This window comes from Trachurus japonicus, chromosome 6 (assembly GCF_045865225.1).
Source record: "Trachurus japonicus isolate A0001 chromosome 6, Traja_1.0".
Lineage (NCBI taxonomy): Eukaryota > Metazoa > Chordata > Actinopteri > Carangiformes > Carangidae > Trachurus > Trachurus japonicus.
In genome coordinates this window covers 32,896,926-32,921,993 of record NC_140912.1, presented here as the reverse complement: position 1 = coordinate 32,921,993, position 25,068 = coordinate 32,896,926, and the positions used below count along the sequence as shown (strand labels likewise).

Below are 25,068 nucleotides of genomic sequence, written 5' to 3'. Positions count from 1 at the left end.
GACTCTCTGGTTCTGTGTGGTGCGGATCTATGTTTTTTTGTTTTTAATTCTATTTACGCAACCAACATAAAAATAAACAGATAAAACAAAAACTATACATATATAGCCTATACACACATCTGTTTATTAAAATGGAAATGAAAAATGAGGGGCAGCAAGCAATTCATTTTTTTCTTTATTTCATTATTTTATTTTTGTTTGTACTTGTTTCACATAGCCTACAAATTGCAGCGCTTCAACAAAATGCATTTCACATTTACAATCTACACCAGGGAGGAAAGAGTTTACAGTAGTAGTATAATACTGTATAATCATTCACAGATATTAACTGTTTTGATCGCTTTTTGGTCTAAATTAATTTAATAGAATCGATTTACTGCTTGAGCTCATTGTAAAAAGCAACAAAAGAAGGTTTTCTTTGTGTAAACTTACATTTATGAATATGAAATTTTGCCATCAGTATGAGGAGGTTGATAATATAGGCTATGTTTCACTGGGCTTTTACTTATTTTTTTATTTTTATTTTTTATAAGAGTCCAAACAGCACGTCCCTCCAAAACAACCTAAATTCTTTATCAACATTGTTAGAAATAAAGTTAGAAATGTAAATCCACAGACTTTTTTTAATTTATTTTTTATTAAACATTTATATAGGCTACAAACATACAAATATTCAAACAATAAACATACAATGAACAGACAAACAAAAAATATATACATACATGTATATACACTGAAAAGGGTACCAACACTATATTATATACTGTATTATATATTATAGGTATTATTAAATAGTTGTTTGCAATAATTTATAATATTCTAAGGTTTTTATAGCTTTTCTGTCTTTCATATTTTGTAATAGCTGCATGTAATATCTGATTTCTATTTTAAACTCATAAAAATGTGTTTTTTTGGATGACCATTTACATGTATGGATATAATATTTTCCTTGTAAAATAAAAAGATTAAATCCACAGACTTTTTTTTTTTTTCAACTTTATTATTGCTTTACAAAATACATAAACAGTGCATAAAACCATATGAGCATCATATTAATAGCAATTGGATAACAAATAGATGTGACAATAAAATAAATACATACATAAATAGAAATAAATAATAGTAAAAAAATAAATAAAATAAAATAAAAAGGAGAAGAAAAAAAGTAAGACACACCAGGGGATATGAGCAATGGAAATTAAATTGAATTAAAGATATTAAAGTGGGAGCACAGATTTATAGTTTTGATAGCTTTCTTGTTATTAGCAGAGGGAACTGACTTGAAATACACCTTGAGTTCTTTCATGAAAACACAAAAAATGGGTTTTACTTTGGCAAATTTACACTTGTGGATATAAAACTTTGCAAGAATTAAAATGAGATTAATTAAAAAATATTCTTTTTCAGCTGGAGCGTCACTCTATATAAATCCAAAAAGGACATTTTGCCAGAGGAGCTCAAAATCACAGCAGATATTATCTAAAATGAATCTACAAATATCTTGCCACAGTTTATATTCACATTTCCAAAACAGATGAATAACAGTCTCCGTATGGGAGTCACAAAAGGCACACTTCAGATCTAGGTCAATAAATTTGAATTTGATAAAGAAGGATTTAACTGGGTAACATCTATGAATAATTTTAAATGACACTTCTTTCACCTTATTAACCACAAAAAATAATCCATAGACTTTGAGCTGAGCTGATCTACACGTCACAGATCTATGACGCTGCGATGACGCACGGGTCTAAACAGGAAGTGGACGCGGAGCACGCTTCATTTCTGTCCCCACATGATCATCGCACGTTTCAGCCGCTGTCTGTCACCAACATAAATGCCGGTGAGTTGATTTACAGCATTTACAGCTTTAATATAACATGTTTCCATTGCTACAGTAGCGGAGCTTTTCCACCGTCAGCAGCAGCGGTGCTTCAGCCTCCTCTGTGTCCGAAAACAGCGCTGCTGCGGCGGCTACAGTGTTAGCATCCACCGGTCCCATAAAACACAGTTTACCATGTTTAAACCTGAACTCTTTCCTCCCAGAGCTCAACTCTAACTCTTTAACTCATCACTACCACCACGGTGTTTATTCGGCTTGTGATTCTTTTTGCAAATTAAACGCATTTATATTTTAAAATAAGATAATTAATTAGGAGTTTTTATATGGACGCAGTGTTAAAAGTTGATAGTATGTTACTGTGGATCAGCTCTGCACCATCGACATTTGTGACTTTATTTCTAACAATGTTGATAAAGAATTTAAGTTAAAATAGAAATAAGGAAAAGCCCAGTGAAACATTTATTATCAACCTCATACGGTACTCCTACATAATTCATAAATGTAAGTTTACATGAAGAAAACTCTCTTTAGTTGCTTTTTACATTGAGCTCTAGCAGTACAGCGATTCTGTTAAATTCTCTAAGAACCAAAAAGCATCAAAACTACTGTGAATGATTTAAAAAACTACTGTAAACTCTTTCCTCCTGTTTGTTGAAGCTCTGCATTTTGTAAGCTTCCTGTGTCTATAATACAAGTTCTAATATAGTTTTTTTTTTTAAATTAAGAAAATTTGAATTGCTAGCCACCTCTGATTTTTCATTTGCCTTTTTCATAAACAGACGATATGTATATGTATAGTTTTATCTGGTTTGTTTGTTTACTTTTCTGTTGGGTGTGTAAATAGACTTAAAGAGATGTAGATCAGCAGAGTCACTACAGCTTCCATCCTCATCTAACATCAATCAGGCTTATTTTATTCTTTAATCAATTAACTTTTCAACACATGAATCCACATTTAGATTGTTTTGCACATGTACGGTAACTAAAATATTAAATATGGTGCAGTCTCATCACTGTGTCTTTTATGTGCATTTTAATTTTCCACAAAAAAAATAGAGAGTGTAGATTATATATGCATATGTTTTGTTGAAGCTCTGCATTTTGTGAGCTTCCTGTGTAGCCTATATGAAACAAGTTCTGATAAAGGTGGAAAAAGGACAAAAAAAGAAAAGAAGCTCTGAACTGGAAACAAGAATAAACTCTGTAAAGTCAGATTTACATGTGTAACGTCTGAGTGTGATTGTCGGCTGATTGTCTGTCCTCTGATCAATAACGACCGTGCACCCTGACCTCTGACCTCTGACCTCTGACCTTTGACCTGTGAGCAGCTCTGAGCCGGCGCGATGGCAGCAGCAGCAGCAGCAGCAGCAGCATCGGGCGGCAGCGGGCTGAGCTTCAGGGGCATCACCGCTCTGGCCCCCATGGTCCGGGTCGGCACGCTGCCCATGAGGCTGCTGGCGCTGGACTACGGAGCGGACGTGGTTTACTGCGAGGTGAGGAGGAGGAGGTTAACGGGATAGTTCACTCAAAATTGAAATTTCCCTCATTATCTCCTCCCCCTCATGTGGACTAAGGGCTGGGAGAAGTTTCAGAGTCACAGGGGGTCTTGGCGTAGCAGTATTTGTCCATATGATGGTTGCAAATGGATACCACTTTTCTTCGTAACAAAAAGACACACCAAAAAACATCCAAATACCTCCATGCTGCTCGTATGTAATGTCCCTCTTGTATTGAAGCCCCGACATGAGAAATTGTTCTGAAAAAAATTAAATAAGTCTATATTTTAAGCTTGTTTGTAGCGGAAGCTCCCAGTGTCTCAGTTCACTGCTCTTCCTGTGTCTGTGCAAATCTCGTGTGATTTGCACAGACCGGCTGAATAATTTCTCATGTTGGGGCTTCAATACAAGAGGGACATTATAGACGAGCACTATGGAGGTATTTGGATGTTTTTTTGGTGTGTCTTTTTGGACGAAGAAAAGTGAGCTCCGTTCTCAACCGTCATATGGACATGCAGTGCTGCACGGAGCCCCGCTGTAACTCAGAGAAGCCACGGAGGACTCTGAAATTTCAATTTTGGGTGAACTATCCCTTTAAACTGAGCTCAGGGTTCATGTCAGTGCTGTGAACTGTGTCTGTGTGTTGTTTGTTCCAGGAGCTGATCGACATCAAGATGGCCCAGTGTCACAGGGTGGTGAACGGTAAGACCAAGACAAGTCCAAAAACCTACTGAATATACGAAGATAAGACAAAAAAGCCACCCCCAAATACAAAGAAAAGAACTTTAAAGGTACATTGTGTAGGAATTCCTCCCATCTAGCGTTACGGTTGTAGATCGCAAGCAACTCAGTCGTATTTTTCATGCTGCATTCACCTGAAATCGGGCAGAGGGCAGACGGACGACAGCCACTGCACGTAGCGGCATAAACAAGCCTCTATGTAAACAAGTGGTCCGTCAGCACGAGGCAAAACAATACACGTGACAGTGTGTTGTCATGGCGATGTCGTATTGTTTTACCGGCTTTCTCTGGACTTCTGTGACTAAAATTACATCTGGTTCGTTAGCGACGGCCGTCTGCCCGACTGCAGGTGAATGCAGCATCAGTGTAACGCTCCATTCCTCCTCCTCACTGCACCGCACGGGAGAAGTTACACAACGTCCCTTTAAAACTTTATTGTTACTGTAGGGAAACTCATTTTGGACTCAGCTGCTGCACACGACTGTCTCCGCGATACAAGACGAGACAGAAAAATCTGTATAAATGCAATGTCAAGTCTAAAAAAACAAATAAAAATACGAAGACAGGGTTAAAAACTGACTAAACATATAAAGATAAGACAAAAAAATGTAATAAAAGTGTAAAGATCAGACAAAAAAAATAACAAAAAACACAAAGACAAGACTGAAAAACAACTTAAAACACTAAACACCCAGAAACACTGATGATGTTGAACAAACCCCCGAGGCTTCATGTGACATCGTGTAAAAGCTTCAATAATCTGAAATGAAGCAGCGTCTTTGTCTGACTCACACACACACACACACACACACACACACACACACACACACACACACACACACACACACACACACACACACACACTGCACATCATCAGTGTGTTTTCACTGTGTGTTTTACCAGAGGTGCTGCAGACGGTGGACTTCGTCGCCCCTGACGACCGAGTGATGTTCAGGACGTGCGAGAGGGAGAAGGACCGAGTCGTCTTCCAGATGGTGAGACAGGAAACGTCCTCGTCGTTATGGAGACAGAGACAGAGAGATGGAGAGAGAGACGGAGTGAGAGAGTGAAGCTGTGTTGTGTTTTTTCAGGGAACAGCTGATCCGGACCGAGCGCTGACCGTTGCACGACTCGTGTGAGTACAACTAGTTACCAACTGGTTTAATAACTAGTTACCAACCAGTTCAACAACCAATTGCCAACCAGTTACCAACTTGTTACCAACAAATTCAACAACCAGTTACCAACTAGTTACCAACCGGTTTAATAACTAGTTACCAACTAGTTAAACAACCAGTTACCAACTAGTTATCAACTGGTTTAATAACTAGTTACCAACCAGTTCAACAACCAGTTACCAACTAGTTACCAACTGGTTTAATAACTAGTTACCAACTAGTTAAACAACCAGTTACCAACTAGTTTAATAACTAGTTACCAACCAGTTCAACAACCAATTGCCAACCAGTTACCAACTTGTTACCAACAAATTCAACAACCAGTTACCAACTAGTTACCAACAAATTCAACAACCAGTTACCAACCGGTTTAATAACTAGTTACCAACCAGTTCAACAACCAGTTACCAACTAGTTATCAACTGGTTTAATAACTAGTTTAATAACTAGTTACCAACCAGTTACCAACCGGTTCAACAACCAATTACGAACGAGTTACCAACCAATTCTATAACCAGTCACCAACCGGTTTAATAACCATTTACCAACTAGTTATCAACTGGTTTAATAACTAGTTACCAACCGGTTCAACAACCAGTTACCAACTAGTTACCAACCGGTTTAATAACCAGTTATCAGCTAGTTACCAACCAGTTCTACTACCAACCGGTTTAATAACTAATTACCAACTAGTTCAACAACTGGTTACCAACCAATTACCAACTAGTTACCAACCAGTTCAACAACCAGTTATCAGCTAGTTACCAACCAGTTCAACAACCAATTACCAACTAGTTACCAACTAGTTACAACCAGTTCAACAACCAATTACCAACTAGTTACCAACCAGTTCAACAACCAATTACCAACCAGTTACCAACCAGTTCTACTACCAGTTACCAACCGGTTTAATAACTAATTACCAACTAGTTCAACAACCAATTACCAACTAGTTACCAACCAGTTACCAACCAGTTCTACAACCAGTTACCAACCGGTTTAATAACTAACCACCAACTAGTTCAACAATCAGTTACTAACTAGTTCAACAACCAGTTACCAACTGGTACCAACCAGTTATCAATTAGTTACCAACCTTTTTAATAACTAGTTACCAACCAGTTCAACAACCAATTAACCAGTTCAACAACTAGTTAACAACCAGTTTCCAAACAGTTCACCAACCAATTACCAACTAGTTGAACAACCAGTTCAATAACCAGCTATCGGCTAGTTATCAACTGGTTATAACTAGATACCAACCAGTTCAACAACTAGTTACCAACTAGTTACCAACTAGTTACCAACCAGTTACCAACCAGTTCAACAACCAGTTTCCAACTAGTTACCAACCAGTTTAATAACTAATCACCAACTAGTTCAACAACCAGTTACTAACCCGATCAACAACTAGTTAACAACCAGTTTCCAAACAGTTCACCAACCAATAACCAACCAGTTGAACAACTAGTTAAACAACCCGTTCAATAACCAGCTCAACACCCAGTTAGAAGATGCATTAGCACATAAACAAATAAATGACATCATCCTTACATCTGGGAGGAGCCAACCAATCAGCTGTCGTCCTGCCGGCCCTTTAAGAAACATCAGAGTGTGAGGTGATATGGATTTCCCATGATGCTCTCTGACTCTGTGTGTGTGTGTTGCTCAGGGAGAAGGACGTGGCCGCTGTCGACGTGAACATGGGCTGTCCGAAGGAATACTCCACTAAGGTGAGTTTACCTGTCGCTGCTGCAGCTGATCTGACCTTTGACCTCTGTTTGACCTCTGACCTCTGCCATCTGCCATCTCCCAGGGCGGGATGGGAGCTGCTCTCCTGTCCGATCCCGACAAGATCGAGGCCGTGAGTGTGTTGTGTTTTATATTTGATTATTGAATATTAATGATGTTGACCATATATGGGCGTAGACAGTGGTTTTAGCTCCGCCCCCTCCTCCTCTCTCTCTGTAGATCCTCAGGAAACTCGTCACCGGAGTCTCGATCCCAGTGACGTGTAAGATCCGGATCCTGCCGTCGGTAAAACCAGAACTCTTCTCCTTCACCAGATTCTGTTTCTCATCTTTATTGAATTTTATTTTATTTCTTTATTCCTTCCTCCTTCCCTCCGCCATCTTGTTTCCATTTCATTCTAGTGGTCAAAGGTTTAGCCACTAACTCTAATCAGGTCACAGTGAAGAAAAACCCTAAATTTAAAATTGAAATAGGAAATTTATCAAAATGATACGACGGAGTATTAGGGCCACATTGACAAATAAAAAAAATCACAAACTTCAAGAATAAAGTCGTAAATTTACGACTTTATTCTCGTAGATTTACGACTTTATTCTTGTAATAGTATTACTTTTTTTGCGTAGGAAATGTATGACTTTATTCTCGCAAATTTACGACTTTATTCTCGTAAATTTACGACTTTATTCTCGTAATGTTATGACTTTTTCTCGTAGGAAATGTACGACTTTATTCTCGCAAATTTACGACTTTATTCTCGTAAATTTACGACTTTATTCTCGTAATATTATGACTTTTTTTCTCGTAGGAAATGTACGACTTTATTTTTGAAAATTTACGACTTTATTCTTGTAAATTTATGACTTTATTCTCGTAAATTTTACTACTTTATTCTCGTAAATTTACAACTTCATTCTCGTAAATATATGACTTTATTCTCAAAGTCTGTGTTTTTCTCAATGTGGCCCTAATACTTGGTCGTACAAAATGATGAACTGATTTAAGTAGAAATAAATATTGTAACTAGTTAAAATTTCAAAATAAAAGCCTCGGCACAGCTGTGTTTGCGTCTCCCAGTTTCCTCCTCTGACTGGTTTCTTGTTCTCCACTGGTTCCAGCTAGAGGAAACCATCAGTCTGGTCCAGAGGATCGAGAAGACGGGCGTCGCCGCCATCGCCGTCCACGGCCGGTAAACGCCTCGTTAACCGCCACCTCGTTAACGTCTGTTGTTGTTGTTAATTCTGATGACTTCTACTCTGTCGTGCTGCAGGTTTAAGGACGAGCGACCTCGACATCCCGTCCACTGCGACTACATCCAGGCCGTCACTCGAGCCGTCGCCGTCCCCGTCATCGCCAAGTAAACAACATCAACAACACTGTTCCTGTTTTATTTATGGTGCCATGTTGCCCTCAGGCAGCAACATACCACTTTTTGGCCTGTCACATCTCCACAATTCATCCCATTTAAAGCTGTAATACTTTAAAAAAGAGAGGAGACCTTAGAGAACCAATAACAATGCTTTAATTTATCACATGACTTTCAGGAAGCCACTGAAACCCTTTTTTGCAGACTTTTTCAAAGGAAACAGGTTTGCCATTTTGCTCCACTGAAAACATACAGTAACTTCCTGGCTCTTTTTCATCTGGAAAAAAATATATTTACACTAATAGATTAGTAAAGTTACATTTTTAATAGTTCCATGCAATTTATTTACTTGGAAACTTGTTAAAATGCACCTGTTGCCCGAAAGCAACAACGTACCATTATAGAAAGTTGCAATGTTGCCTTGAGGCGACAGTGGAACATTATGGAATCAATTATGAGTCTATGGTAGAGTGTGTTTAGGTGTCAATATAATGTTCAAAAACATATAATTCATCATCATTTTGTTTTTTATCCTTAATAAATTAGATTTTGGATGCAGTAAAGTAAACATCAGGCTATTATGACGATGATGAGGAAGATGAGGATGAGGATGAGGCCAGTGAAGGTGAAAGTCTACAGAGACTGCTGTTTCTAATACAGTAGATGATGAACCGTAATGGTACAATGTTGCCTACAGGAAACAAATCCCCAAAACTTCCAAAAATAAATAATTTTAAAAATGTCTTTAGATTATGTTTATTTAGTCTATTTTGAGACATAAAAACACTCCAAACATTTTTTCCCCCCCTGGCATCATAATGCAGTGTACCATAGAGGGTTAAAACACCAGAGAGGTCAAAGGTCATAATAACACTGTGTGTTTGATTCCTCCCCTCGCTGCTGCAGCGGCGGATCTCTGGACCTGGTGAAGACGAACGCCGACGTGGACGAGTTCCGGACGGCGACCGGAGCGTCGTCCGTCATGTTGGCGCGAGCCGCCATGTGGAACGCCTCGGTGTTCAGCCGCCAGCCGCTTCCTGTGGAGACGGTGATGGAGGACTACCTCAGATACGTGAGTGATGACGTCATCGATACTGACACTGTCTTTAGAGTCTGTTAAAGGAGATCTTTATAAGCTGCTACTAACAATTACTTTACATCATTGATCAATCTATTGATAATTACTGAATAATCAATTAATTTTAGTTTATAAAGGGTAAAAAAAAAAAAGTTCTATTTTATAAATTCTCTAAAAACATTAACTGCTGAAAAACACTCAATTTAATATCTGCTTTTGATAAAGTTCAGCACTTGTATCAATTTAACCGTAATTGCGTATATATTTTTATATAACTTTCCATCCAAACAATGTCACACAAAGTGTTGTGCGGAATAAAAATTATAAATATGACTCACATTTACACACAGGAATAAATGATTCATGAATAAAAAGTCATATAGAAGAGAATAATATAAGAATAAAGTTGGAAGGAAAATAAATGTAGAATAATAAATGCGGAGTCAAATAAAATAAATAAAAATGTATTCGAAATGTCAAAGATAAAGTGATGGAATACTCAAACTGAGGATGTGGGAGTGAAATAAAAGTAGAAAAGAAAAATAAAGTTGTCATAGAACAAAAAGAAAAAACAAAGAAACGGCTTAAAATGAATAAATAGATAAAACTGAATCAATATTCAGACTGAAAATGAAGATGTTGGGTTTGTTTTGTCAGTTTTAAATCTGTTCTTAGGTTTTATTTCATCTCCATGTTATGACACATGTTTTACTGTAATTCCACCAAAAGGCAAGGCATCTTTATTTATATAGCGCATTTCATACCAAGGCAACTCAATGTGCTTTACATAAAGACAAAAAAAAAAAAAAGAGAAGCATGAAAATAGAATAAAAACAAACAAACACTAAAAACAGAGTTAAAAGCAAGAGTAAAATTGTAAAAGAAAATAGATAAAGTTTTAAGTTCTTAGAAGAGCTCAGCTATAAGCACATGAAAAGAGAAATGTTTTTAACCTGGATTTAAAAGTGCTTACAGTTACAGTTACAAAAGACTTTATCCCCAGGGGGAAATTAACCGCACATTGGCAGCAGCATCAATATCAAAAGGTGTAGAATAAACAATATACAACTATGTAGAAAAATATACAAACTAAATGATAAATATATATATTGTACAGTGATCAATAATAATAATCCTAATGAATAACGGATGAAGTGACGGTGGCTGTGATCGACAGGCGATCCGGTACGAGAACCACGCCTTCAACACCAAGTACTGTCTGTGTCAGATGCTGCGGGACAAAGTGGAGTCTCCGCTGGGGAAGCAGCTGCAGGCGGCGCAGACCACCGCGGAGATCAGGTACACACACACACACACACACACACACACATTTTAAATATTTATTTATGCCCACATAATAAAGAAGTACAAGGGTTCTTGCACAAGGGACATAAACACTGCCAGTGCAGTTGACAATGGAAGACGGTCAGACACAAAGCGCCTGGGCAGCTGAACACAGTTACATACATGATGACCTACAGGTCAGATAGAAAACAGACATTCAAGGATACAAAAAACAACGTCTCCTCCAGATTGAGCGGCTACCAATAATAACTGAGACTGAGCAGCACCTGGCCAACTGTTTAGCTCTTCTTTTAGGGGGGCCGGCCATCTGAAGGCCCCTCACAACCAACTTATGCGCATGCCCCAGACTACCAAATATAAAGACTAGAAGTTTACATCTGTAGCCCAGCTGAGAGATGGTCTGCTTCAGCTGCTGATATTTCAGCACTTTGGTGAGAAAGGCCTCCTCTAGGCTGTAATCAAAGGTACAGCCGACCTCCAGAATGAATCAACACCTCTCTGTGCTTTTCATTAACAACAACAACATCAGGAGTATTAGCTGTTACATTAGAGAACATTGAGACTAGGGCTGCACGATTATGGCCAAAATGATAATCACGATTATTTTTGTCGATATTGAAATCACGATTATTAATCACGATTATACATTATGTTAGATAAAACATGTTTTTATTGCACTTTCTATTTGAAACAAACAATAGGCTATGTGAACAAGGCTTTCAGTTCAAAATAAAACGTAAAATAAAAATAAATAATAGCCTAAAATAAAATTTACCCAAGACAAAGGGCTAGCGAAAAATAAATGCCATTGCAGAGTGCAGAGGTGTCATTCTGTACAGTAGCGTACAGATACTTGTGTAAAAAACAAAAAATAAAAAATAAATCTGGTAGAAGTAGCTGCTGATTCAACTCCTTTACTCAAATAAAAGTAAGAAAGTACAGGCTCTGAAATGTAATTTCAAAGTAGGCTATAGGTAAAAATTAATTTTTGCCATCAATGATACACAGAGATGTGTGGGCAAGAGTCTGTCTAGCATGGACCAAAGCACAGCACGGGTGGTTCAGCAGCAATTTGGAACGAATTAAAAACATTTAATGAACAGACCAAGTGTTTTCACACAGGCAGCGTCCAGCAGGTCGGCCTAGCGCAACTGTGCTGCCACCAAAACGGCCATAGATCGCCGTTACCGGCCGTTATGATCACGGTCGGAACGTTTTAATTACACAATGTAATATGTAATTAACACCAAAACGGCCGCGTGGGGTGACGGGGTCTCGGTCCAGCTTCGAGACCACCCCGCAGCCCGACCTCGATCCGATCCAGAGCGAGACGGCGACAGTAGACAGCCTGAGGTGCTGACTGACCAGACACACGTCATGTCTACTGTCACCGTCTGCTGCCGACATCGTCTCACTCTCACTGCAGAGTGAGATCCATACAGTCTGAGTGAGACGTAACACCGGGCGCAGAAGGTGACAGCTACAGCAGCATTTGAAGGCGCAGACCGGCCGGGACACACACTCTGGACTGTAAACAACATGTAAAGGGAGGATGCGCTCGCTTGTTAGTTAGGCAGCTTCATGGAGCCCTGACCTCTCGTTCGCCCCCTGGTGGTTGGCGGACTATTGGTTGAAAAAGCACTTGATTTGATATGCAGCACAGCCCGTTTTTTTACATGTTAATAATCGTGACGATCATCTTAATTTAATCGTGGCAGCCAAAATCGTGATCGTGATTAAAATTCGATTAATTGTGCAGCCCTAATTGAGACATCGTTACACAGGCTGAACATACTCGGCTTCACAGTAGAATGTTTATACAGCATGATGGAAGACCTGAAGATAGAAGAGATATCTGCTGATATCAAATCCACAATTCTGTCACACACACACACACACACACCATAGCATGTGTGGTGTCAGGTGATGACGTCCTGCTGTCGTGCTGCAGCGAGGCGTACGGGCTGCAGCCGTTCTACCAGCAGGTGCAGCAGCAGCTGCAGGGCCGGAGAGACGCTCTGCAGAGCAGCAGCACCACGGACCGACCCGTCGTCGACGGAGACGTCACCACCATGGCCCTCAAGTTTGAACGGTCAGTACATCTGGATTAAAACATCTGGATTAAAAACATCTGGATAAAAACACCTGATTAATAAATGTGTTAAATGTGTTAAAACGTCTTTAAGCTACAGGATTCATGTTTTTATCTCTGGTGCTTTTGAACGACGGGAAGTTGTTTCTGGAGGACACAATAAAGTGACGGACCAGGATGACACTGAGCGACCAAAGCGTCCAAAGCTTCACCAGACCAGAAGTTGAGCCCTGGTTAACTTTAGGGTAATTAGTTATGATGCGGTTCAGCAGCTACCTAGAGACGTCCTCTGTGTGGTAGCGTTGTGTTACTATCTCATAGCGTGGTGAATGTGCAGGTCACAACTTGTCCACCAGAGCGTTGTGGAGTTGTTGGATTGTGTATTTGATGAGTTTGATGATGAGGGAAACCAAGAAATCCCATAATGAGCCTCCGTAGCGTAGCTCTGAGCAGCTCACGGCTCTGCTCCGCCGTTCTAAAAAACAGCTTGCACCGACAATTAAAGGTAACAAACCTACTGCTATGACTATAGGGATTATGGCAATGGGCCAATTTGCCAAAATGTTGAACTATCCCTTTAAAATCACGGATAATTTTAATCATGTACTTTTTTAAAATAAGAGTAACATTATGCAAATAGTTAAATAGCTACATACTGATTTATTTTTCAGAGTTATGAGTAGTTTTTTTAGTGCAGATGACTGGATCACCATCTACTGCTCTGTTACGTAACTGCAGCAGAGTCAGAGTGAGTTGCCCCTTCCAATATGGCCGACTGTGAGTTACGCCTGCGTGTAGTCCGATCCACCTACTTGGTTTCAGGCGCCAGAAGGTCCGTTGCTTTATCGTGTCCCCAGAAACACTTCCTGGTGTTTTGACGGCCAGAACTTCATCGTAATACAGAATAAGACAACACGTGTGTTTGTGTTGTGTGTGTTGTGTTGTGTTGTGTGTGTGTGTAGGAGGGAGTATCCTCCTCACATCACTCCCAAGATGTTCCTGCTGGAGTGGAGCCGCAGAGAGAAGCTGCAGCAGCCGCTCTACCACACGGTAGGAGAGAGAGACTGACCTGCTTAATGATATCTACACTGTTTGTTCATTAGTATCATCTTTATTATTATATTATCTGTTTATTTATTTATGTTGCATGTGTTATTTTACCATTTTTGTAACGCTTTGGCAATATTGTAATGACAGTCATGCCAATAAAGCTTGTGAAATTGAATTGAGAGAGAGAGTGACCGTCGTCATGGAAACGCTCAAGTTCACACCTGTTACCTGTCGCTTTGTGTGTGTGTGTGTGTGTGTGTTGTGTTCAGGTGCAGCGTTCTCAGGACCGAGGCTTCCAGTCGACGGTGACGGTGGCGGAGAAGAAGTACAGACCCTCACTCTGGTCAGACACACACACACTCTCTACTCCTCCTTCTCTCTCTATCTCTCTCTCTCTCTACCAGAGGTGTGGACTTGGACTCGAGTCCCGATTTTGATGACTTACGACTCGCTTGATCAAATCAAAAAAAGACTTGGACTCGCTTGGGGGGGGGTACACGTGCTTTTGTTGTGGTTTATTAACGCCGCTGTCGGCACGAGCGGACGAGGCAGCACGCATTCGGTTTCTTTTCTTTTTTTTTTCTTCCGTGCATGTCCGCGTCCTCTACGGAGAATGCAGCCATTGCATCCACCTGTTTTGCCCTTTTTGCGGAGCCGGACTCGTCATCAACAGCACCATCACCTAGACTGCAGGGAGCCCGGACAGCTGATCTCTTGACTCTGTGGCCTGTCAGCATGCAGCGCACGCTCCCGTCACATGTGAAGCAGAATGAGGGTCAAGTAGCTATCCCGTTTAGAAAAAGTGGATTTGTTTTATTTAAAATATTTTATTTCATTAGGGGAAAAGTGGCACTTTCTGCTGTTTATTTGAACAGGAAATATTGAAAGACAAAATGCAATTTACACATGGAAATCCCACAAGCCCCGCCCCCTCGACATTTCGACACTCCATTATTTTTGTCGAGGGGAGCATGTGTCGATTTTTTGTCGATTTGTCGACAAACAGTCCCATCCCTACTTGGGACTTGATGCCAAAGACTTGAGACTCTACTTGGACTTAACCCTCTTGACTTGAATTCAAGTCAAGTCACATGCAGCTAGCACAAATATTAAATAATTTTTAAAAAGTGTCACATCAATGTTACTGTAGCAGCCAGTCAGAGACGTTCTATATAGAGCCCACTCCTGTTATCAGTCTTGGCTGTGTAGGCTATAATTAATGCCAACACACTAATTCCTACCACACACATAAAGATAATCGGGCTGATTTTGCCCCGATTTTCCCCCTTCTGACCAAAGACAAAAATCGCCCGATTATCTTAGGCTCTTGAGATTATTTTATGAGATTCTCCTGTGGTGTGTGGTGTGTTCAGAGTTAGGCTAAATGTGGGGGAACACGACAATCCTGAGTCACCGTCTCCGCAGAATGTGACGTGAAATTGAATGTAACCAATAAAGAAGCAGCTGACTGCAGCACACGTAGCATAACAAACCAGTGTGGCTAACGTCTCCATGGCTACCACCAACAGAGTACGTCACGCGAGGTTTCTGGCGTGTTGCTGTACGTCAATATTAAATATCTTTATTGGCATGAGAAGGCAGTGCTTATATTGACAAGGCATATTACAGAATAGAATATTAATAAAAATAAACAGATGACTAAGTGACAGAACATTAACAATAAAATATAAACAACTTAACCCTCTATGGTACGCTGCATTATGATGCCAGTGGGGGAAAAAATATTTGGAGTGTTTTTATGTCTCAAAATAGACTAAATAAACATAATCTAAAGACATTTTTAAAAATTATTTATTTTTGGAAGTTTTGGGGATGTTTTGCCTGTAGGCAACATTGTACCATTATGGTTCATCATCTACTGTATTAGAAACAGCAGTCTCTGTAGACTTTCACCTTCACTGGCCTCATCCTCATCCACATTCTCATCTTCCTCATCATCATCATAATAGCCTGATGTTTAGTTTAGTTAGTTATCAAATTTATTAAGGATAAAAAACAAAATTATGATGAATTATGTTTTTGAACATTATATTTACACCTAAACACACACTACCATAGTCTCATAATGCAATTTTGATTCCATAATGGTCCACTGTCGCCTCAAGGCAACGTTGCAATTTTCTATAATGGTACGTTGTTGCTTTCTGGCAACAGGTGCATTTTAACAAGTTTCCATTATTTAATAAGTAAATAAATTGCATGGAACTATTAAAAATTAAACTTTACTAATCTATTAGTGTAAATATATTTTTTTCCAGATGAAAAAGGGCCAGGAAGTTACTGTATGTTTTCAGACCGTTTTAGTGGAGCAAAATAGCAAACCTGTTTCCTTTGAAAAAGTCTGCAAAAAAGGGTTTCAGAATGGGTTCTTGAAAGTCATGTGATAAATTAAAGCATTGCTATTGGTTCTCTAAGGTCTCTTCTCTTTTTTAAAGTATTACAGCATTAAATGGGATGAATTGTGGAGATGTGACAGGCCAAAAAGTGGTATGTTGCTGCCTGAGGGCAACATGGTACCATAGAGGGTTAACAATTGAGGCGTGGTCATGATCTTTATGTATCATGTGTATCATAATCGATTCGTTTGGGACTCGAAACAAAAATCTTAGGACTTGGACTTGACTTGGGACTTGAGAGCAAAGACTTGAGACTCTACTTGGACTTGCAACATAGGGACTTTCTCCCACCTCTGCTCTCTACTCCCCCCTTTTCTCTCTCTACACCCCTCCCCCCTCCCTCCCCTGTCATTTCATCATTCTGTCTGTCTGTGTTTTTGTTTCCAGGGAGAAGTCGAAGAAGTTTGCGGAGCAGGCGGCGGCCGTCGTGTGCCTGCGCGTCCTCGGCGTCCCCGAAGGCCGCATCGGCGAGGAAGACTCCGGTCTGGTGTGCAAGAGGAAGAGGGAGATGGACAGAGAGATGAAGGAGAAGGAGAAAGAGAAGGAGAAGAAGGAGGAGGAAGGGAGGAGGATGGAGAACGGCACCAACACCATAGAAGAGGAAGAAGAGGAGGAAGAGGAGGAAGTCGAGACGAGCAGGAAACGACACGTAGCTGAAATCAAACAGGAAACCTCACAGACGGCCGCGGTTTCCAACGGCGACCGTCCTCAACCAGAGCAACCATAGATGATGATGATGATGATGAAGATGAAGATGAACACTACGTTTAGAGAAGCTGCTGTTCGCTGCTGCTGCTTTCACATGTCTGGACTTTGTTTTCATTTTATTTTATTTTTGGTAACACTTTACTTGAATAGGTCATAAATAATTCATAAAACAGACATAACAGCTGTCATAACCATGAATGAATACTTCTGACAGCTGTGGTTAAGTGTCATTCGGTAAGTTATGTTACTTTTGATGCAAATTGATTTATCAGAGGATAAGAGTCCATGGTAAGATGATGACCCTGTAGGAGAGTGTAAAAGTTCAGATGAGGAAGAGCCAGATGAGGGAGATCAAGACACAGAGCTGACGTGGTGCACCATTGGTTTCTATGGGCTGAAACCAAAACATAGGGTTTTGAGGTTTTAAATCAGTGCAAAATGAATGCCCATGGAAATATACTCCAGAAAACAGGTACCTTGATTTTGTTCTTGACTCTAAATAATGATTAATCAATGAAAACTGTTCATGGATGGACAACAAGCCTTTTGTTGAGGCATTAATCATAATAGCATAAGATCCAACCTGTTTGTCTTTTGCTCTAAAACGTCTGAATGGTCCTACCATCTCTAATGATGAAATCACAAAGATAAAAAGTGTAGTTGATGAAAAAGAATGAAAACCCTATAATTGACATTAGTTTTTATAATATATTACTGTATTTTACATGATAATTCTAGTTTTTCCATGTACATTATAAGCATCAAAATATTACACGTTTGAGAACAATATAGTCCTGTTGTACACTACAGTGCACAGGTTATAAAATTCAAATAAAATTAAAATTTCAGATTTTTTTCTTTGCAATTTGTTCTTTACCATCCCAACACTTAATTTATGTAAAAAAAAATCAATTTTTTTCCCTGGGTCTCAGGAGGTTATATGAGATGTCCTTGTTATGAGAACTTGACATAATTTTTAAAGTTTGGCAATTAGGTCTGCTATGACAGTTTAAATTGTCTTTATGTCAAGTTGTCAGAACAAAAACATCTAAAATAATGTCAACTTTGCATTAAAAGTGACATAACTTACTGAATGACACTTAACGACAGCTGTCAGAAGTATTCATTGATGGTTATGACAGCTGTTATGTCAATATTATGAATACCTATTCAAGTAAAGGGTTACCTTATTTTTCAACTTTTCATTTCTGTTCCAACTGGAAACTTCCACTGGTCCAAACGGGGACGAAGGAGGAGGAGGAGGAGGTGATGAAGAGGAGGAGCCAGCAGGGGGCAGCACCGCTCTCTCACATTAAGACGTCTTAATGTCTCATATGTCAGAAAAAAACATGGTTACTTCTTTTTTTTTTTAACCCCGGTGCCTTAAAGAGGAACTTAAGTTTAGTTCATTTTAAGAAATTTAGATTTTTCCTTTTTTTTTTGGTGGTCCTTGAACTCATCATGTGTTTCTGTGCCCAAGAGGCTGTAAATCAGATTAATTAAATGAGTTTAACTGTGTTTGTCCTCACCACCGTTTGATTATCTCCTATTTCTGCTGCCAAACGATCTTATTTTCATGTATTCAATCAACCTGTTCTTTTATTTTTATTCCTTTTTAATTATTGGTGAAAGTTTTGAGCTGAGAAACGTTACAAAAAAAATGTATTTTTCATTTTCAAACGTGTCAGGTTTTATTATTATTTTTATTTTCATTTTAATTTGACATAAATATCATTTTTAAAAAGGTGGATTAACCCTTTCAGAGCCGCAGTGGCGCTCATTCATCGTCACCACCTGTTGTAAACGCAACACTGGAGATGATGATGCGTTCAGGTGCCTCGATCCTAAACTGGGACAAACAAAACTCCAGTTGTAGGATGAATAATCACATTCACCTGCTCGGGTATTTTTTTTTTTTTTTTTTAAGGTTTAATAAGTTTTTAAAATCCTGAACTGAACCTGAGAGACGGAGAGTGAGACACCCGCCGGCTGACGTCATCACCGGGCCGGCTGATGGTGCGTTCAGGTGCAATGGGGAAAAAACAAGACAGTTGTACTTAATCACTGTGTGAAACGGTTTAATGCAACTTTTTTTGGTTTTGTTTTGTTTTAATTCCAAAAATAAACTTAATGCAACACACAGAGTGGTTACAGATGTTCACTTTTTATTTAGTTTGTGTCGTTTTTTTCTTTTTCTTATTATTTTTTAACAAAATTAAACCAAAAATCAATAATCATAAGTGTAGTTTTCTGTATTTTTGTGATCGATTAAATCCAGATGTTGCTCTTGAACTTTAAACTTTATGTCTGAAGGTGTCACCTTGAGCTGTGGGAATTTACACCGGCCACAGCGTGTGTTGTTGCCATCGAGGTATGAAACACCGTAGAAGAGCTTCATCTGAAGTTAGTTAGTACATCAGAGATTTGAAGCTGTGACACAAAGAGCTGATGGAGGAGACACGTAAAAACAGTTGTGAATGATGCCTTCAGGTGCTTCTACATCACATACATACAAACTGAACCTAAATCTAAAAAAAAATACTGCAGTGCAAGTAAAAACCCTGTAGACAAACTCTCAAGAAAATTTACTTTTCAAAGCAAAAGTATTGGGTAAAGGTTGTCCAAAGTGCCACCAGATAAAATTCAAAAAAGCTTTTTTTTTTTTGCATGAAATATTTATTTATTTAGTTAGTTTTAATTGATTGGTATAGAAATGGTGAAGGATGAAATCTTGTTTAAGTCAACTTTTAATCTGAAACAGGTGCAAGAGGTCACATAACAAAACAGTTTTGTATTTTTATACTTAATATAGTTAAAGCAGAAGTAAGCGATCCGGTCGTTTTGGCTAATGCTGCGTTCCAGGCAGGCTATTGAAACCGTAAGTTACAGCTTCAAGTCACAACTTACGACTTTGTAGCGTTCCAGGCAACACACTCGTGTTTTTCCGACCTGTTTTACCTGTGAAAGTCACTATAACGGCCACTCATAATTTCCGACCCGTGAAGTCGTACCAGATCGAACTGGTACGACTTCACAGGTCGGAAAAACACGAGTTACGGGCTGCCTTGAATGCACCATAACGTCTTGTCAGCCGATGGAGTTAGCAGCCCCCGCCCTCGTCATGGATCTATTGGTCCTCGTCCCTACGTCACCACATTCAGGCGCATCCCTTGGCTGCACACACAGAGAGGACTGCCCCTTTATGCCGTTCTCTCTCCTCATTGGATAAAACTTGTAGGATACGAGAAATGTTTTCTCCTCGGCTCAGAGCAGAGCAGAGGGACTGACAGACCCGTGTTTCGGTCCAAACACTCTATGTAAGTGATTGCTGTCGGAAGATATAACTATTTAAGACTTATATTAACACAAATATATCGCTTACTTCTGCTTTAAGACTTATACTAACACAAATACTCCGCTTACTTCTGCTTTAATGTATTTAACAAAGATCTTTATTTTGGGGCTCCATGATGAAATATTTTGAGTAATTTTAGTGTCACTTTTAATTTTTGGTAACACTTTACAATAAGGGTCCCTTAATTAAAGGGACAACGAGGAGTTTTGGAAAAGCGAAGCGTTTTCACACTACATTTATGAGCCTCCGCGCGCACCGTAAAATTCTTTTGACCGGCGCAAGACAGACTCATGTTTTCATTCATCAAGAATTAAAGTCAGAGGTTCAAAGAGGTTCAGATACCACCGTAGTTCCGACCATAAACGGCGATTCAGCTACGTTATTCTCATGACTCGTTGCGAAACCGAAAGTAAAGAAACGCTGGTCGGCTCGCCCAGCATCTCCGCCACCACTAATAATAACAAAATAACCATAGAGACAGAATGATATATTTATCGAAAATGGAGCCATTAACAAGTGTGGGTAGCGGAGATTCATCCACCACATTAACGTGAGACTTTTTTATAACCGATTAGAAACTCCTCGTTGTCCCTTTAACGTTAGTTAGTACATTGAAACAGGAGAATATTTCCATCTATAATAAGAGAATAAAGTAGCATAAATGTGATTATATAATTATACTTCAGAGTTGTTGTTATTGTTTTATTTTCATTAGTTTCCTCAACGTGGCTCTCATCAATGTGAAGCTGAAGTGTCCGAGGCGGCCGTGAACGCAGCAGCAGGCAGGATCAACCTGGAGAGGAGTCAGTCGAACTCAAACCGCGAACACACACACACACACACACACACAGCGACTCAACTCCAACAACAACAACATGGCTACAACAACTCCGCTGCCCGCGAGGAGCCACGGCGCGCGGGACCGTTTCATAATGAGCGCGTGGATGTCGGTGAACAACTTTTAGCGTCGACGTGTGTGTGTGTTTCTGTGTGTTTCTATGTGTGTGTTGTTGTCAGTTGAGAACAGTTGAGTTGTTCTGCTTTCGGTCGGTCGGATGGAAGAAGAAGCAGCGCGTGAGACAGGTCAGCGTTAAGCAGACAGACAGGTTAACTTAACGGCTGCTCCTCGCGGGAGTTTCCGTCCCCCGGGCCAGATGTCGGCGCTGAACCGCTGCGCCGCCGCCGAGGAGCTGGACTTCAGACTCATGTTCGAGGACGACGGCGGCGGCAGCGGCTTCACAGGTACGTACGTGTCATTTTGGCGACGTCAGTTTAGCGCCAAGCTCGCGACAGGCAGCGCAGCCAGCGGCCGGCGGCTGCACGGGCGAACCGGAAGTAAGTAGAGCTGTCAAAATAAAACGCTCAACCATCATAGCATAATATAAACCACATGGACAAACTAACTGGTTCCTTGTACGGTTTATTATAGAGCCTAAAGTTTGACAACACTTACTACAACTGTTAGAATTTAGTCTCTTTGTAAAATTACACATTTAAATATAAAATATGGTTTGTATGATGTAAATATAGTCCAACAGTGCCTAAAGTTAGACCCAGAAAACAAAACTTACTACAGGAGATAGATGTTAAAGCAGAAGTAAGCGGAATGTTTGTGTTAATAGTTTGTGTTAAAAGTCTTAAAGGTTATAGCTACAACTTTTTCATCAAAAGGATTAATTTTTCAAAAATCATGCATCCACAGAAAGTCTAGAGGGGAGCAGAATAAAAGTATTACTAATTTTACAGATTTAAAAAAAAAAAGGTATACAAATAATTGTTTAATAAATTTTGGCGGGTCCGAAATATGTAAATATTTACATCTGGTTACGTTGGCAACGTTGGCATAGACACAGTCGGCAAGCAAGGAAACGTCACTTCCGGTTAGGGCCGTGGGGGAAAACAAACCGTTTTCCCCATACACACTCATGCAAAAAGGCGGCATTTTAAACCTTTGTCAAACGCTTGTTCGCCGTCCTGTCTTAGTTTTAATCACATGTATATGCTGACAAAGAGCTATATATTAGAAAACTCATCACGATCTGGGTCGATTGCTGTCCGTACATCTTAAAATATAAAGTTTTCACAGCCATAGCCTACACCGAGTCAGCAGGGTCGGCAACCTTCACTTCCGGTCAGAGCGTTACACGTTTGGAGAAGATGAGCGAAGTTCCGATATAAAAGTTCAGGTTGTGGTTTTTGAATTTATTTGCGGTGCAAAATAATACACAATAACTCAGGCAGTGTCTACGAGTGTCTAGAGCCGGCCGGCGGCGACTAAGAGAGCGTCAGAGCCGTGGGGGAAGACAAATATGACTGACTGTGAAATACCTAATATTTTTAAATGTACGGACAACAATCGACCCAGATCGTGATGAGTTTCTAAAAATATAGCTCTCTGTCAGCATATACATGTGATTAAAACTAAGACAGGACGGCGAAAAAGCCTTTGACAAAGGTTTAAAATGCCGCGTTTTTGCATGAGTGTGTATGGGGGACACGGTTTGTTTTCCCCCACGGCCCTAACCGGAAGTGACGTTTCCTTGTTTGCCGACTGTGTCTATGGAATGATCTCTGACGTGTCATTTTGGCGACGTCACGTCAGCGATTTGTCGGGCGCCGCCAATAAGCTTGCAACAGGCAGCGCAGCCAGCGGCAGCACGGGTGAACCAGAAGTAAGTAGAGCTGTCAAAATAAAAGGCTCAACCATCATAGAGTGCCGAAGCAGAAGCAGGAAGTAACGGCCCCATGGGTCCTCAATTCTAAAAAAATCTCCATACAAATGAATGGGAGTCCAAGTTTTATTTCGTGATCCGTTTGAATTGTGCCATGACAAAAAAATATGTCCTCTACCTGTTTAAAACATCACGTTTCATGAAGAGAAATCAGCAGTTTGTTGTAAAACTATTGTAAAATAAAATTCCGATGAGTCCATAACCAGAAAGACTACAAGTCGCGTAGGTGACGTCACCATGGCGACCACATGGCGTCCTTTCCCGTGTCAGTTGGTGACGGATTTTTTGTGGGACACCAGATCTGTAGTCCGTAGAGCGTTGTCACACAAAATACATTCTTCTGTTGCCGTTTTACGACAAACTGCTGATTTCTCAGCATGAAACGTGATGTTTTAAACAGGTAGAGGACATATTTTTTTCTCATGGCACAATTCAAACGGATCACGAAACAAAACTTGGACTCCCGTTCATTTACATGGAGACTTTTTTCGATTTGAGGACCCATGGCGCCGTTACTTCCTGCTTCCGCTTCGGCACTCTATAGCATAAACATAGACAAACTGGTTCCTTGTACGGTTTTATAGAGCCTAAAGTTTGACAACACTTAGTGCAACTACGTACTAATTTAATCTTTGTAAAATTACACATTTAAATATAAAATATGGTTTGTATGATGTAAATAGTCCAACAGTGCCTAAAGTTAGACCCAGAAAACAAAACTTACTACAGGAGATAGATGTTAAAGCAGAAGTAAGCAGAATGTTTGTGTTAATATAAGTCTTAAATAGTTGTATCTTCCGACAGCAATCACTTATATAGAGTGTTTGGTCTGAAACACGGGTCTGTCAGTCACTCTGCTCTGCTGTAAGCCGAGGAGAAAACTTTCCTTGTATCCTACAACCTTTATCCAATGAGGAGAGGGAACGGCATAAAGGGGCGGTCCTCTCTGTGTGTGCAGCCAAGGGATGCGCGTGAATGTGGTGACGTAGGGACGAGGGCGGGGACTGCTAACTCCATCTGCTGGCAGGAAGTTAGCCAAAACCACCGGATCACTTACTTCTGCTTTAAATATAAAATAAAGATAAACATAGTAGTTTGTATGATGTAAATATAGTCCAATATTGTGTAAAGTTAGACCCAGAAAACAAAACGTAGGCCTACTACAGCTGTTAGAAACTACGTACTAATTTGGTTTCTTTGATTATGTATTGTAAAATTACACATTTAAATATAAAAGAAAGATAAACATAGTAGTTTGTATGATGTAAATCTCATAGTGCCTAAAGTTAGACCCAACAAAACTTACTACAGGAGTCAGGAGATAGATGTTAACAGTTAGAAACTATGTTTTTAATTTCAACTTAACAATATGAAATATATGAAATATGTAGTGGTATGTATAATGTAAATAGTTCAAAAGTAAAGTTTGACCTAGTAATACAAGTTGACAAACTTGACTTGGACAGCAAACAGTTTTAAAGAACTATAAATAATACAAAAGTTTGACCCAATTACAAAACTATTACACAGCAAACAAATGTTAGAAGTTATATTTTAATCTTATCACTTGGTTTCTACACTGTAAAATTACTGCTTCAGCCTAAACTAAAATAAAAAACAGTATTATATATGGTACAAATAGCCCTCAAGCGCAAATGTTTGACCCAGTTACTCAACTTTCTGCAGCAAACATGTTAAAAATAAAGAATTCACTTGTTTATTTACTGTAAAATTACTGCTTCAATCAAAACTAAAATGAAAAACAGTGGGTTTTTATGGTACAAATAGTCCAGAAGTGCATAAGTTTGACCAAGTTACAAAACTATGATTATGCTTTTATTTTATAAAGTGCTTCATTTACATTTATTGTAAAAGATAAAACTATAAATATAGATATATAGGTCATAAATTTGATCTGGTCTCTGTCACAAGTAAAGACAGACACGATGTGCTTTAGG

General features: G+C 39.5%; 2 protein-coding genes across 5 annotated transcripts in view; both read left to right on the top strand.

Moving 5' to 3' along the window:
* Nucleotides 1-1,743: 1,743 nt before the first annotated feature.
* On the top strand, nucleotides 1,744-17,135 carry dus2 (dihydrouridine synthase 2). Of its 4 annotated transcripts, none has more exons than XM_085780244.1 (16): nucleotides 1,744-1,847; nucleotides 3,200-3,336; nucleotides 3,996-4,041; nucleotides 4,984-5,075; nucleotides 5,172-5,215; nucleotides 6,931-6,991; nucleotides 7,075-7,122; nucleotides 7,230-7,295; nucleotides 8,126-8,196; nucleotides 8,278-8,364; nucleotides 9,280-9,445; nucleotides 10,629-10,750; nucleotides 12,708-12,848; nucleotides 13,811-13,898; nucleotides 14,168-14,241; nucleotides 16,703-17,135. In XM_085780244.1, exons 1-16 carry the CDS (start codon nucleotides 1,838-1,840, stop codon nucleotides 17,040-17,042), a joined length of 1,593 nt encoding a protein of 530 aa, XP_085636370.1. In that variant the 5' UTR covers nucleotides 1,744-1,837; the 3' UTR covers nucleotides 17,043-17,135. The 4 variants fall into 4 exon arrangements, with proteins under 4 accessions (XP_085636370.1, XP_085636369.1, XP_085636368.1 ...); XM_085780243.1 differs by having other exon boundaries at nucleotides 1,778-1,843; nucleotides 3,172-3,336; XM_085780242.1 differs by having other exon boundaries at nucleotides 1,782-1,847; nucleotides 3,194-3,336.
* A 4,397-nt stretch (nucleotides 17,136-21,532) lies between these two features.
* LOC146986496 (nuclear factor of activated T-cells, cytoplasmic 3-like) overlaps nucleotides 21,533-25,068 on the top strand; it is a 42,603-nt gene continuing 39,067 nt past the window's right edge. The window contains exon 1 of the mRNA XM_085780486.1: nucleotides 21,533-21,620. Coding sequence (XP_085636612.1) covers nucleotides 21,533-21,620 — 88 coding nt within the window. The remainder of the gene's footprint in view (nucleotides 21,621-25,068) is intronic.